The 15,479-nt window shown below is 32.8% G+C and overlaps 2 protein-coding genes across 20 annotated transcripts in view; both read right to left on the bottom strand.

Annotated features, from left to right (window-relative positions):
• Positions 1-15,479, bottom strand: part of LOC100117353 (kinesin-like protein KIF13A) — a 1,179,147-nt gene that overhangs the window by 941,214 nt on the left and 222,454 nt on the right. The window lies entirely within an intron of this gene.
• LOC116417076 lies at positions 1,734-5,919 on the bottom strand. Its single transcript, XM_031928196.2, has 6 exons — positions 5,620-5,919; positions 4,957-5,130; positions 4,660-4,874; positions 4,334-4,584; positions 4,087-4,253; positions 1,734-3,975 (listed from the first exon to the last, which is right to left on the bottom strand). Exons 1-4 carry the CDS (start codon positions 5,885-5,887, stop codon positions 4,576-4,578), a joined length of 666 nt encoding a protein of 221 aa, XP_031784056.1. The 5' UTR covers positions 5,888-5,919; the 3' UTR covers positions 1,734-3,975; positions 4,087-4,253; positions 4,334-4,575.

Below are 15,479 nucleotides of genomic sequence, written 5' to 3'. Positions count from 1 at the left end.
TGGTAAATCAGTTCTTAAATTTTCGTCGTTATCATTGAGCGTTAAATCTATACTAATGTATTCTTCAACTTTACCTTCCATTTTTATAGAATTTAATTATTAATACTTAGTACATCTGTATTTTCGGGAAATAAAGTTACTCTTTCATTACTACTAGCGCGATTCACCTCACTCCTGACGTCGTTCGGTTAAAATATATATTGCAATAGTGATAAAATTCAAGTTTTGTTAAGATCTTTTTTCCTAATGTCAATTCCTAATAGGGTTAAAAGTAAAAATATTAAGTATAAAGATTTGAAACACGAAACTTACGCATTGATTAATGACAAAAGGTAAAATTTTAAAACTAAAAATATTAAAAAACTATGACAGTCAAAAAAATAAATTTTGAATTCTAAATTTCAAACAAAAATACTCTGAACTCTTCTTATTTTATATTTCCTAATATTTCAATTCAACATTTTCGTATTAGAAATTGTTTAAATTTATAATTTTAGTTTTTTAAATTTTGCCTTTCATGCTTTCATTTTTCTAAAATTTTGCCGCCAAGTTAAATTGATTATTCAATCACTGAATATCATGAAAATGAAGACGATAAAATTTTAGTTAACAAATAGAAAAATATGATGTCTTATTATTAGCTCATTATTATCATTATATTCATCATTTTGAAAGAATCATACTGATGAATGTAGATAACAATCACATTGTATATTTATCAAATAAAAATAGCAAAAAAAAAACTTTATTAAAACGAAAATTTGATTAAAACAGTATAATATTTTATAATACCTTATTGATATTAGATCAATAGATAAGTATTATAATATACACAGATAATAGATCAATAGATAATTGATTTGTTTTTTGATATAGCCCATACTTAATATTAAAATTTAACTGTCACATTAACGTTAAAGTGTGTTCAACTGTATACTGCGTTAAATATTTATTTAAATGTACATTTTCAAAAATAAGTTGTATCGATGCTATTTTTAGTATTAGATACAATTAGAACTGTACATAATTTTAAATATATTGATATTCGGTTCATTGCTGGTTATTTTTGGTTACTTTCGGGTCATTTTGTATTTTTTCCGATTTCCTCCGATTTACTTCTGGTTTACTTCCGGTCTACGTCCAGTCAACTTCCGATTTACCCCAACCCCGTAGGAGGGGTAGTTTTGTGGATGAAATGAACTTATAGCTGGAGACTACTAATCAATAATATTGTTGGTGCATAAAATTATTTTTGGTATTTCAACTACTTTATTGATACTTTCAAAGTTAGATGGAAATATTCCATTACCGACATTTAAAAGCCATTTGTAACTTCAATTATAATTCACTAAAAATCAAATGCACAATATAATTTTCTTATGAAATACAATTCAAATGAAATATTCGTTTAGCGTTTATAATATTCGTTATTTGTTTAGAATTTAACTTTTATTGAAGAGTAGTTCACATTCATTAATCTGCGTCGTAATTATGACGACAGATCATAAATAGAAATTTGTTTTTATGTTGTAATATATCAGCATAATAAAAGAGGTCCGGGATACCAGGTAGTGGAAGAATGTTACAATAATAATACTTTGTTATTTCGTTTCAATAGCAAAAATAAATATATTCAATAAATAGTCTTTTTAGATAGAATATTGCGTAAATTGCAGATATTCTTGGCAACAGAAACATTTATGTATTCGCTTTGATTTTACAATATATTTCTAAGTCAATTTCAAATCTAAGTATACAAAAGATTTGAAATTATTCTAAGTTTTTCTATCTATTATAAGCTTTAGTTGCATTATCAGGTTTGACACGATAAATTTATAATATCACATCCATACATGCACACGTACATTCACACCTATTTACATCAATCATTCATATACATATATTCTAAAGCGCACGCCGCGCTACTGCTCGCTCGCTACTTCTTCTCTTCTATCTTATCGCGCCGTTGCGCTCGCCGCTCGCTGTATATAGTTATACGCGCTCTCCTAGCTTTGTCGCTGCTGCGGCTGGATGACTAGTAGCGCTGCTGGTGTTATGCTGCTTCTGTGAACTCAGCTGTCAGCTGTAGCGCGAAGCGTTCAAATAGAGAGTGGGGGAGCGCGAGATACTCGAGATACTCGCGTACAATCTAAAATATCTTTTACTTATTCATCCACAGTAATAAATACATGTTATAGTTAACTCCAAGATATACTTGATATATCTGGGTTAACTGACATCCTATAGAGGTAGACATAGCTACCTGTACCTAGGTCTGGTATATACTTAATAAAAAGATCTTACAAAACTTACTTACAAACTAAAAAACTAACAAAATGAAAATCTTACTAAGATTTTTTTTTTGTTAGTATACAATATATGAGTACTGATCCATTTCTTTACCCTTTTCTTATTATAATTTTTCGAGATATCTAGATGTTTTAGATTTGGATTAGATTTAGGTAGACAATTAAATACTTGTATCGCTCTAATGTGATTATTCTTATCACTAACAGCTTTAGAGCATTTTGGCGGTTTAATAAGTTTGTTTCTAGTTATACTATTTGATGTCATATCACATAAAATTTGTTTAAGGTTTAATGGATTATTTTGATCAAATTTATTTTTGTTTATAATTTTTAATATTCTATTCTGAGATCTTTGTAGTAATATAAATCGTTCAATAAATTTTAGTTTTTAATATTTTTTATAATTTTTTACGGAGCTTGTACGGGGTGTTAAAAATTAAGAATTCATTTTTATTATAATGTATTACAATCTTTTGTGTATACAAAATATTATAACTAATAGAATATGATGATATTAAAATTATCAAACTTTATTAAAACATTCCCAATCCAGGCTACAACGCACCCCAAAGACACACATGTAACTTCTATTATTTTTATAAAAGAACAAATTTCGAATATGGTACTTTTATAATAGTAAAAATAAAATAAAATTCATTTAACTAATTTTACAAATAAATACAAATTTTAATACTTTTTTTTGTATTTACATATATTAAAAAGTTTAGGATTGTAATACAACGAGCATTAGAGTCCTTGATTATTCTATATTAAAAAAAGATATAAACTGACCTACTTTTTAATTTTATAATAACTTTTTATTATCACTTTTACTTATATTTCTTGTGTGTTTTCAAATATCTCCTATGCATGTTAATATTTAGTTCGTTCTTTGTAATTAAGTTATAACTTAAAAATATCAATTTTATTTTACGAGCGAGTCTTTTGACTACTTAAGTATTAAAGTATATAATTTAAGTATATAATTAAAAACATAATGGCTTAGGAATTGCCGTATTGCATTATAGTAAAATTTATAAATTCATCATCGCGTACATTTGTTTAAATAAAAACATGAATTAGTGAATATTGTTCTAATCAATTTTATTATAATATTTAAATATATTATAAATTTTATGAAATTTTGCTGAGTAATCGCCATTAATATTACATTAATAAAATAGAAATTATATATCGGTTGACCACCCTGGCAGAATCGGTAACCCATTTAATGGCCAATTCTTGGGTTGGAATCTAAGAACTGAGCAGTTTTCTTTGCCATTTCTTAGGCAGAATGTAACGCTTTTTCACATTCTTACTGGCCAGTTTTTGTATCCATTATTCCTACACAATTACTAATAAAAAGATCAAGCTATGCTCAGTCCAATAAAAATAGCCAAGAAATACCAAAAACAAAGGTATTATATCAAGACTTGCGGAAACGCATGATCATTGATAATTAATTCATTCTATGGCAACTACTTCTACTGATGCAGTAGATGCTGCAGTATTGTTAGAAATTTTAGATTTTTGTGCAGGACTCGTTGACTTAGTTGCATTTTCAGGTGAAGATTTTCTTGGCACGTTCCATTAGCTTGCATTCGACAGGACAGCACTTAAGGCACTTGTAATATCCTTATCTGGGGTCTCCAAATTAGCCATCAATCTGTGTTCAATTATAACAACAGAAATTATAAAAATTATTAAAATGCATTGTACGATGGATATAGAAATACTCAATGAATAAAATAATATTTGAAAAATATACAGCAATTACCTGTTATGCAATGAAGAAAAGGTGTATCTCTTATTGGAACTTTATCTTCTAATTTCCTAACAGCTACGCATTGAGTAGCTACATCTTTGGTTAGAAACATCTTTACATGCTGACAATTGATTTTGTAATGACCATTTGGGAATCCAATCCAGACGCAGTACAATTGCCTAAAAACAATAAATAAAATTCAATTTATAAATTACAGAAAATCTTATAATCCAAATAAATATAACGTATGATACAGTACCACTGATTCTTTAAGATCACTTTTCTCCGACAAATGAAAATTGAATGTTTGAAATTCTACCATATTTTTAAATGGTATATGATAATTGTACTTTTTACACAGTTGCGGAACTGTGGTAATAAAATCCATAGTTTGACTTCTGATTTTCTTTGTATCTTTGACTGCTGCTTTAATCTTGCTGATATCCAGTATCATGTTTTTAACATCGCTGCTCAAACTTGAGATATCTGTTGATACCTTGGTCATACAATCTGCAATACATAGATATGGATGTTTATATTTTCTTTTAAACAATAATAATAAGAAATGATTTAATAATCTAATACAGCATTTAATAATGTCTTGTTAGCACCATGCTCAGATGTATTTGTCAAATCTTCAAGTGCTTTAGCCACCAAGTTTGGTCTTTGGCTTGATTTTTTTGTCGGAGGGATCCCATTACTTTTTCCATTGCCTGAAATGTTGTTACGGAGAGTCGAAGTACCAGGTACACTGTCCTGTACAACATTTGAATCATTGGATTCAGATGATCTTTTTGTACCTATTTGACAAAGATATCATGAAAACAGCAGTAATATAGTTATACAAGTATTAATATTCAACATGTAAACATACAAACTAACCTTTTTTTCTTAATGAATCATTGAATGATTTAGCAGCAGACCGGAATTGCTCTTTTCGAATAAGATTAGCAGCTCTCTTTTCTGCCTCTACATCGCTCTCAGCAGATTCTGCAGTCAGAGTAGTTTTCTGATGTGTAAGAAGTTCATGCTTGCGGTAAGCTTCACCCAGACTTACTAAAACAATCATTGAATAATTTTTTAAGTAATTACAAAAATCTTACAATATTTAATAATTCTGCATTAAGGGGATGTGGGAGCTGAAAACACTGTTTTTCTGTTCCATATAACTTTTTGAATAAAGCTTGCAATGAAAAACTAAGACCAAAGCGCCTGTTGAGTCTAGTGAATCATTCTACCGAAAAAAAAAAATATCAATCGGACTTTTGGTTTTTGTAAAAGTTGTGAAATACGAGCGGGTGTTTACGCGTGTTTATGCGATTACAGCGCTAACCTCAAACATCAATTTTACTAATTAACTTTTTTTAATTTAAAATTTCATCAATATAATGAGCAGAGCGCCATAGGCTTGAGATAAGTGAATCATTCCACTGAAAGAAAATGTCAATACGGCTTTTAGTTTTTTTTTGGCATTTGAAATACTAAATACCCCGTGGCGAATTTGCAAAGCTATAGCTCCCACCTCCCCTAATTTCATGTATTAACCTGCTTTTCCTCTTAATGCAACTGTATATGTTGACCACGTACTAGGAGCATCTGATAATTCTTCAAGAGCTGAACCCAATTCATTAGATTTTTCTGTGTCATAAAGTGGTGGTGGATATCTCGTAACAACCCTCTTTTTTTGTTTGTCGTATTGAAGCCACTTCGTTGCAACAATATCTGTCTTGCGCACTTTTGGTTTTCGCCCAGCAGCCACAAATTCAACAATGTGGTAAGGGAATTGGTCTACCAGTACTGATTGGTCATTCATTTATGAAAATATTTGTTATTAAAATTAAAATTATACATTCGTGGTCAGTAGGACTATATTACAGGTGTCAATATTAACCTCAAAGTGTGGCAAAAAAACTTCTATTAGATGTTAACACATAAATAGTTAAACAAAAAAATCATCCAATCACAATAATTATTTTTTTTTTCAGATATGCTACTTTATTGCTTAAAAATTGCGCATAATTATCATTCTACCTTCTAAACAAGTAATTGACTCTTTTCGCGATAAGACGAATAAAGAAAAAGGTCGTGTCAAAATACTAATATCGAATGCAATATCAATCTATGTTTTGCCCACAGCCGATTTCCTTCCCACTTTCAATCAAACGCATTTTTTTCTCAATAGGTTTTGTGGTTAGGTAGGTAAGGTAGAGCATACTGCTCACTTTTTTTCGCATTTTAATATATTGAAAACAAGTAAGGTTAGTTATTATAAGCAAATCAATCGATACCCTTCCCACGAGAATGCAGTGTATATTAAGATACGCTCTCGATAGTACGAAGTATGACACTAATAAAAAAAATCTTTAAAAAAAGTCTTAAATAGATAAGAACAAGGAACGACAACGTAAGGCGAAGTAAACATAAAAATATAATTAAACTCGAATATTGACAAGTAAAATCAGTTAAGAAAATCAATAATAATAATAATAGACTCACGTAAGACAATAATGATAAATTAGAACAAAAACATAATAACGTAAAGACACACCGATACGCACGCACACATTGCGGTTCTACAGCAGAGGCAAAAGACCAAGCGAAGCACACCGATATGCACGCACATATTACGACTCTACGGCAGGAGACTAAGCAGAACACACCGATACCAAAACCAACCCGCTACAAAATATAACGAATACAGCACAGCACAAGTAGAGAGAAAAGTAAGAAGCCTACTGTACATCATGGATCGCGCATACCCGAAATGCACGTGCATTGAAGGGGAAACCCACGGAGAGCGCAGCGCTATCGGCCACACATAAGTCACGCGCTCTGGAAGCTCGAGGAGCCGCCAAAGAGGACACCGCGCGAGTCGGCTCAAAATGCATAGAAGAAGCTTCTATGAGCCTGCAGATAAGGAAGGTAAATCAGAGTCGAGTTTGACAGGAGAAGAGCACAAGGGGACTCGATGTATAAGAGGAAAGGATTTTTACTCTGGTTTTCTGATTGGCCCTCCCTGCAACGTCACATGCATTAAACGCTCCAAATAAGGCAAGAAGCTGCATCTAGGCCTCCTAATTGGCCAAACACCCACCCCGCCGAGGAGACAAAATCGGAGATCGCCTCTACTACGAGAGCATAAAAGAGCCCAGCAACAGGTCCTCACGTTCTCAGTCTACTCTAAAAATCATCGCGCGCAAGCTCTGTCCGAATTCGGTTCGGTGTTTCGCGACTTAGAATAATTTCGGTGTCCTGGAACTTAAAATATTTTCGACCGTTCGGGACTTAGAATATTTCGGATAGTACAACACTTAGAATATTTTCCTTTTATCATTTAAAACTTAGAAGAATTTCAGCCGTGCAACACTTATACAATCTTCACTTTATCGAACTAGCATACTTACGTTGTTGTTCGTCATTCTTGACAAACTAAAATAATTAACAAAACGTCATATAGTTGCGAGCGAGCGTTATTTACAAGTTGTTTAAAATTGAATAAAATATGAAAAAAAGCGAAATCGCGAGTGTATTTTGAACCTGGAAATTCCTGACTCCTTGCGAACCAATCCACCCTCGCATTTACTTCGCTTCGGAAGCTGAGCCAAAGTTGCTGAGAGGACGTGCTGGTAGCCGAGCAGTACAGTAGCAGAGAGTAAAAAAAAAGTAAGTGACTTTAATTAAATAAGCATGCCTCAATCGTGCACTTCTCTCTTTCTCTCTCATGATTAGAAATAAAAATAGCCTCTCGAATATAAATTTAGGAGTTTAAATTAAATTTGTGCATGTAACGGGAACTAGTGCAGTTTCGAAGATTTTCCGGCGGCTACTGGAGGCCGTTCTATTAAATAGATCGCGAAGGTAGTCAAGCACCGACGGCGCTCAGCTTCGCGCTCTGGAGCTTTGTACTCGTCCGTGCTTATGAAAGCAAAATAACCCGTAGAGTTACTGTCCGGTGACGGCTTTCAATAGCTTAGGACATAACAGTACCGACTGAAATATCAATCTACTAATTTCAAAACAAGTTCCATTCTTACTTGATGACTATGTGTAAATTCAAGTTTAAAATGTGGTGAAAAGTGAAATGAGGTGTTGTGAAAAGGTTTGCAAAAACTGTTGTATGATCATGTTCATTCAACATCATTTCTAATGAAGAAGTGGCAAAGCATCTGTATTCGCCGCTTGAGGAAAAACTCATGTTCATCTTGATTATTTTTGTGTGAATGTCATCGAGAAGAACAATACTGGAATGCTGACTACTATTAGTTGATTCTACTTCATACATTTCTAGCAAGGATGAATCACAAGGACTTGAAAATAAAGATTTTACAATTTTATACTTCACTACATCCAAGTAAATCCTCTGGTCAGTTTTGATTATTTTATTTATTTTTTATGACTTTACCATTTTTTAATATAGCTAAGTTATCTGGATGTTTCAAAGAAAAATACTGGTCTTTATACATTAGCTCAATTACTGCGCCTTTTTTTCTTTCAAGATTGATATATCTTGAGGAACGTCGACAATATTGTGATATTGTTCTGTGTGGTGATAACAGAACATTCTTGATTTTTTCCAGTTCACTTTCAAATGGAAAAGCTGTAATTTCACTAAGATTGCATTGCATATTGTCCGCGGCATCAGGTAAATGAACCAAATTATGTACATTTAATGTCACAAATTTATCTCCATAATAAATACTTGAATCCTTTACAAATCTTGTCAAATAATCTCTTGATAAAGTTGTATACAGCGTAGCTTTCTGACTTGATAAGAGTCGACAAGCAACATGAAATATAAGGAAATGTTCGTACAATTCTTTGTTTAGCACTTTTTTCAAAACCACAGGTCTACAATACAAAACAAAAAATCTGTGTTCAGCCGCTTTATAATTGGCGTAGTCACTTGAAGGTCTCATTTTTCTATTAAATTCTTTTGGAATATCTTTTTTCAATGTGTTAACTCTTCTGTCCAATTATTTTTTTTTTTAACACTTATTTTCACTTGTTTATCACCGGTCATCCAATTTTCGAATAACCTTAACATTAGTCCCAAATATAATAAATGCATGGAGTCGAGTATGAACTGATCCACTAGATTAACTTTAGGCTTAATAGCTAATAGTGGTAATGCGCCAGTGTGGTGCTGCACATCAGTAAAAGATCTGAAGTCCTCATCTGTTCTTTTACAACCAAAATCTTTGTACACTGTAGTATGATCAACTTTGTATGCTGTCACATCACACCGTTCACAGCCATTGAAGCTCATGTGTGCTTTAGTACATTTTACTTGAGATCTTGCCGGTGTATCACACATAAAAGCTCCAGTTTTAACATTAAAGTGAACAGACTTGATAACAATTCCTTTTTCTTGTAGAGAGTTTACGAACAAAATCTTCCAAAAATTTGTTTTGAATCATAGGTTTTCCATTGCCATAAAAAGTTGCAACTGGGAATGGCTTATAAGCTGTTGGCCGCGGCTTATAAAATATTCTACATAGAATAAGCCGCATTGATTTAGAACTTGACTTCTTGATCTTTACTCCATCAATGTTATAATCCAGTCTAAGAATTTGGTCATTGTGTAGAAGTGGGTTGACACATGCACGCAGTCCTTGAGTTATACCCAGGTAACAGAACTCGCCTAGTGAATTGGAAGAGTCTATCATTGTTTGGACGTTATATTTTGCATCAGAGGTGCGTAAGAAACTCTTGGAGCATGATGGTTTGCTCGGTAGGAGTCTTTTCTTCAAAATCTTCATCAAAGAGTCCAAATGATTTTTTGGAATTCCAAAGTCTACAGCCCATATCCTCAAAAAGTTTACTTCTGATTCTTCATTTGTTATGCTAAATGTTTGTTCACTATCCTTTTCACTATGAGCTAATGCTTCTTGACCATGCTCATTAGAACTCACACTGTCATCAGAATAGTCTGAGAAATGATCGCTATCAAAATAATTGTCATCATCCTCACTATCAATGCCCTTATTCTCATAGTTAATTTTACTTTCATCTACATCCTCCATCGCATTGTCAACTTTACTCACACTAAGAAGAAAATCACTTAACTTTCTTACGAATTTTTTTTTCAAACGATGATCACGTACACGTTTAGCACTGCTCATTTTTTCTAAATTAAATAAATTAACTGTTAACTACGTGAAAAACAATTGACTGAACATTTACATAAGCCGTTCATTTCGGAGCAAACGCATTTTTGGAGCAGCTTGTAATATATAGTACTACACCTGTACTTACTTCTTGTTATAAAATAGATACTACGAATGCGGCGTGCGCCTTTGAAAAATTTAAATGATGAATATATTTATTAATAATATTTTAATAATTATAAGATACTCATTATATATATATATATATTTTTTTAATTTATACCATTTTTAACCATAAATAGTGGCCAAGAAGTGCAAAGTTTTAAAGCATGTTTCATGGGTATTAATAATTGGTAGGTATTGGCTATTTTTAATAGGTCATAACAAAGTTATTTCCCTCACATTATAAATGCGCAAGAAATCGCTACTTTTTGTACATGTAAAATGTCAATAGTTTTTTACATTTTACTTTGCCAGTTTCTGCCTTAACGCCCATTATAACTGGGCACTTTTCTACCAGGGCATGTATTATATTGATTACCATGTTTCAATACTAGCTGATTAAATGATGAATGAAATAATTATATAATTGCAAAATACATCTATTAATATCGAAATATAAAATATTGGCTAAATAATGGCCACATAGACTATATTCAGAATTCATGTTGAATACTTAATAATTAATTGTATAAATATTGGATGAGTATTTGACAAATTTATTCTGTTACAATTTAATATCTACTATTATATTATAGTGCTTAATGTCCCCGTGTACCATGAAGCCTTTCACATCTTTTCCCAATAACTTAACATCTAAGATATAATTTTGGGCCTTACAATTTTTGGGTCTTAACATTTTTGGGCCTTAAAATTTTTGGGCTTTAAAATTTTTGGGCCTCAAATATTTTTGGGCTTTAACAGTTTTGAATCTTAAAATTTATAACCTTAAAATTGTTGGCCCTAATAATTTCAGGTTATTAAATATTCCTGTGTGCCGTGAAGCCATTCATATATTTTCTCAATAACTGACATATTTATATCTATTAGTATAATTCTTATCTCATTTGAATTTTTTGAAGTCCTATAAACTGTGTAACAACATAGACTCAAGGGTAACAATTTCAGACCCGTCTCAACGATCGCCGAAGCGAACAGCGCCCCTCCACTGAAACCCATAAATTCGACAGTCACAACAAGTTTGTAGCACAAAAAGTTCAAATAAAAAACTATATACAAGACCAAAGCTAATATGACAATACAAAGCAAAATAAAAATTGAAGATCTTCAAATTGCAAAGGCAAGAGCAGACTGAGCAATCAAAACAATTTCCCCGGCTATTTATACATATTGGTACGCATGCGCGGACTGCATTGATAAATATCAGATATGTATATTCTCTATTATATTAAAGGGCTTAACGTACCCGTGTGCCATGAAGCCTCTCATATCTTTTTCGTGCAAATAATATAATAGTGCGTATTAATCTAATCACGCGCCACGAGCTTACGTCACTGACGTAACTGATTGAGGCGGAGCCCGCAAACTGAAAATTTGAGAATTTTCTGCAGTTGCAATATATAAAAAATAACCTAATGAGAAAGTTCAATTAATGTAATTTTGTTTTCATTAATCGAACTACATTTTTTACATAGTTCGATCACTTTCAACAAAAGTAAACGGTTAGCCGAGTTTGATTTATTCTATATTACAGTGCATGTCAATAATAGTATGTATCATAATTATTTTGATTTAAACAAAATTACAGATCTGAAAAGAAATATGATCAATCGAATAAAGTAAATTATAGTATATTAAATAATATAAGTTATACAATATTATAGTAATATTACAATATTATTTTATTCATAATATAACAAACACAGAATTGTTGGAATCAATTAAGTTCTGAATCAAATCGTCGCTCCGTACGAAGACTAGCACAGTTAAAATTTTTAAACAAAAACTAGCACAACTCACGATTTGCCGCGAAGAGTAGCACAGTTCAGAAATGCGGTCAAGAGTAGCACAACTCGCGACTTTATATTACTTAAAATGTGAGTATTTTACGTTTTTATTGGGTTATTTTGTTGGTTAAGTTCATGAAAATATTGGACAAAGACAGACAAACCTTAAAGTTTAAAAAGGTTTCGAAAATTTTAGAAGTTTTCTAAAAAAAGTGAAAAATTTTAAAAAATGTCTGTAAAAAATTATTGTATTTGTGGAAACAATTTTAAATTTGGTAAAAAGTTGTAAATTGTGAATATTTAAAAATGTTTATTTGGGACATTTTCGCAAAAATCGAGAAATTTTTATAAAAATTCGTTATTTAAAGTTGTGAGAACGTTTAAGTTGTACTAGTCTTCGTGGGAAATTTTGAGTTGTGATAGTCTAGCGTGCGTGAAATGAGTTGTGCTATTTATGACGAGAAATTTGAACAGTGCTACTATTCGTAGGGAGCGAAGAAATAATTGCTAACTAAAAACTTAAATAATATATTGATCAGATACAAACCATTCTTATGTACTTACTACGTATCTTATCATGCCTGTTTCATAAATATTAAACTAAGCCCATCATTGAACAGAACAATTTGGAGTTTGTGTTATATTATGTTTCCAAAAATATTGTTATAAACTCGACTTACTTTGATTAATCTCACGTTATTTTTAATATTGTATCGAGGACCAACGTCCCTCGCTACGCCGATACTCGAGGCAGGCTAGAGAGTGACAAATAAGGCGGCATTGGCTCGACGGACAGCGCGCGCCTAGAGATCTCGGGAGAACCGGATCGATTCTCGGTCCTGGCGTCTCCTTTTGTGATTTTCTCCTCTCACGTCAAGTCTCACCCCGTTACAATATGTAATTTCGTTTTAATTGACATACATACATACTATTATATTACATTTGTAACTCATTACACATATTATTAACATGCACAGAAAAATAATCAAACTCGCGCAACCTTTTAATTTTTTGTGTATATCATTACAATATCACCTTCTTTAAATTGTCCTTAGAGCTATGAATATTTATACCTAACATCAACCAAGAGACGTTAGGAGTGAGGTGACCCTGCTAGTTACTATTATAATCCATACAACTGAATTCCGTATTTAGTACAAACAATTTTAATTAAATAACGATTCTATATAATATTATCAAAATATTATTTGTAAACATACAGTTCGGGTAATCCACATTATTACACAATTACATCTTTTATATCTCTAAACCTGATCGAATGTAATTATTTTTAAATAATTTGTTATGCGAAACTTATTATTCAAAAGACTGTTCGCACTCTAACCAAAATATCATGTGATAATCAAGCGATTATTGCATGATTTATAATAAATATTGTTAAATATTATTAAAAAGGCTAAAAACAACATTTATAATTGAATAATAGATGATTAATAAAAAATAAGAAGTAAAAAAAACTTCTCTGATCGAGATTTGGAACCCAGAACTTTGGCTTGACATTCCATTGCTCTACCAACTGAGCCGTATTTTGACGCATAACGCATAAAAGCAATTTCTATGTGCAGAAATGTATTTTTATCTTTGAACTCTTTTAGTAATATTCTATCGAAACAAATATAAATAATAAAAAGTAAACTTATTGTGATTAAAATAATAATAGATAATTTCCATTAGTCTTTTATTAAATTCAAAAAAGTTGAAGTAATAAAATTAATTAATGTTACAACCAATTATTATCTGAATATCGATAAATTTAGATGTTATTATTTATTTTTATTCGGAATTGAACATTACTAAAAAAGTTCAAAGATAAAGATTATCTGCATATGCTTTTATGCGTTATGCGTCAAAGAGAGCAAACAGCTCAGTTGGTAAAGCAATGGACTGTTACGCCAAAGTTCTGGGTTTAAATCTCGACCAAAGAAATTTTTGTTCAATTTTCTCCCTATTTATTTTAAATTGTCCATTTTTTACGTATAAATATTTTTTTTTGTCTTTTTAATAATATTTATTGTAAATCACGCGATAATCGCGTACCAGTATATCCTTTTCAACATCCAGGACAATCGAGGAAATAGGACTACAGAAAGAAAAAAGCGTACATCGCGCTAGAATACCTGGCGTATGAACAGAGAACGACTTGCGGAAGCGCTCAGGAGGCTGAACTCCTATCAAGCGGGCTTCCTCACCAATTGAGAGAACGCGAAAAAGCAGAAGCATTGGTAGAACGCACTTCGCGACTCATAACGGAGCTCTGCGACGCTGCTATGTCAAGGGTGTCTTGCAGCCATATAAAACACCCGGTATATTGGTGGACGGACGAGATTGCGGAGCTTAGAAAGGATAGCTTCCGCGCTAGGAGGAGGACTCAGAAAGCCCTGAAACGACTCCGGCCTAAATCCCGGGACTTGTCCGTGAGATATGACGAAGCGCGAAAAAGGCTGAGGGATGCGATAAAAGATAGTAAGCGTAAATGCTGGGCAAAGATTGTCGACGACGTGAAGAAAGACCCGTTCGGCGACGGATACGCGATCGTAACCCGAAAGATGGGCGAAATGAAAAGAACTGAACCCATGGAGGCAGAAGTGATAGAAAAAGTAATCAATGGGCTGTTCCCTACACATCCCATCAGACCTCAAATAGAAACGACGAACGTGCCGACAGAACAGATATCCCTTTTTACTGAGGGTGAACAGATTGCAGCAACTTTATCCCTAAAAAGCGGCAGAGCACCGGGACTGGATGGCATTCCTGCGGAGGTGCTTAAGGCCGTGGTAACCCGACGGCTGGAGCTGCTCCTGGAAACGTACAATCAGTGCCTAGTGCAGGGCATATTTTGCTTGAGATGGAAAAGGACAAGATAAGTGCTTATTGAGAAACCGAAAAGGCAACAAGGCTCGGACCCTTCGTACAGACCATTGAGTCTCCTGGATACAATAGGAAAGACGGAGAGGCCCTAGTTAAACCGCGAATACTGGAAGCTATTCGAGAAGCAGGAGACCTTTCTGACAAGTAATACAGCTTTAGAAAGGGGCAGTCAATAATAGGAGCGATTAGAGAGATTACTGACACGACAAAAAGAATGGATTTAGCCTACCACGCGGCAAGACCAATCATCGTGCTCGTGACATTAGACGTCAAAAATGCGTTTGTCAGCTAGGTGGATAGATATACTAGACGCTCTGCAGTCGTTTGGGGTACCACCATACATCAGGCGACTCGTGGAAGATTATCTGAGCGATCGAGTTATCGAATACGAGACGACGGAAGGGAGAAGAAATAGATCCATAATGGCAGGGGTGGCACAGGG

The sequence above is a fragment of the Nasonia vitripennis genome (assembly GCF_009193385.2).
Source record: "Nasonia vitripennis strain AsymCx chromosome 4 unlocalized genomic scaffold, Nvit_psr_1.1 chr4_random0004, whole genome shotgun sequence".
NCBI lineage: Eukaryota > Metazoa > Arthropoda > Insecta > Hymenoptera > Pteromalidae > Nasonia > Nasonia vitripennis.
This window is presented reverse-complemented; position numbering and strand designations above follow the sequence as displayed.

Bases quoted from the DNA above. Each gene is read 5' to 3' on its own strand.
- LOC116417076 (XM_031928196.2), bottom strand. From the start codon at position 5,887: ATGAATGACCAATCAGTACTGGTAGACCAATTCCCTTACCACATTGTT. The intron at 5,131-5,619 runs GTTAATACATGA...TGATTGTTTTAG, and splicing joins TGCATTAAGAGGAAAAGCAG to TAAGTCTGGGTGAAGCTTAC. The intron at 4,875-4,956 runs GTTAGTTTGTAT...TTTGTCAAATAG, and splicing joins TGATTCATTAAGAAAAAAAG to GTACAAAAAGATCATCTGAA.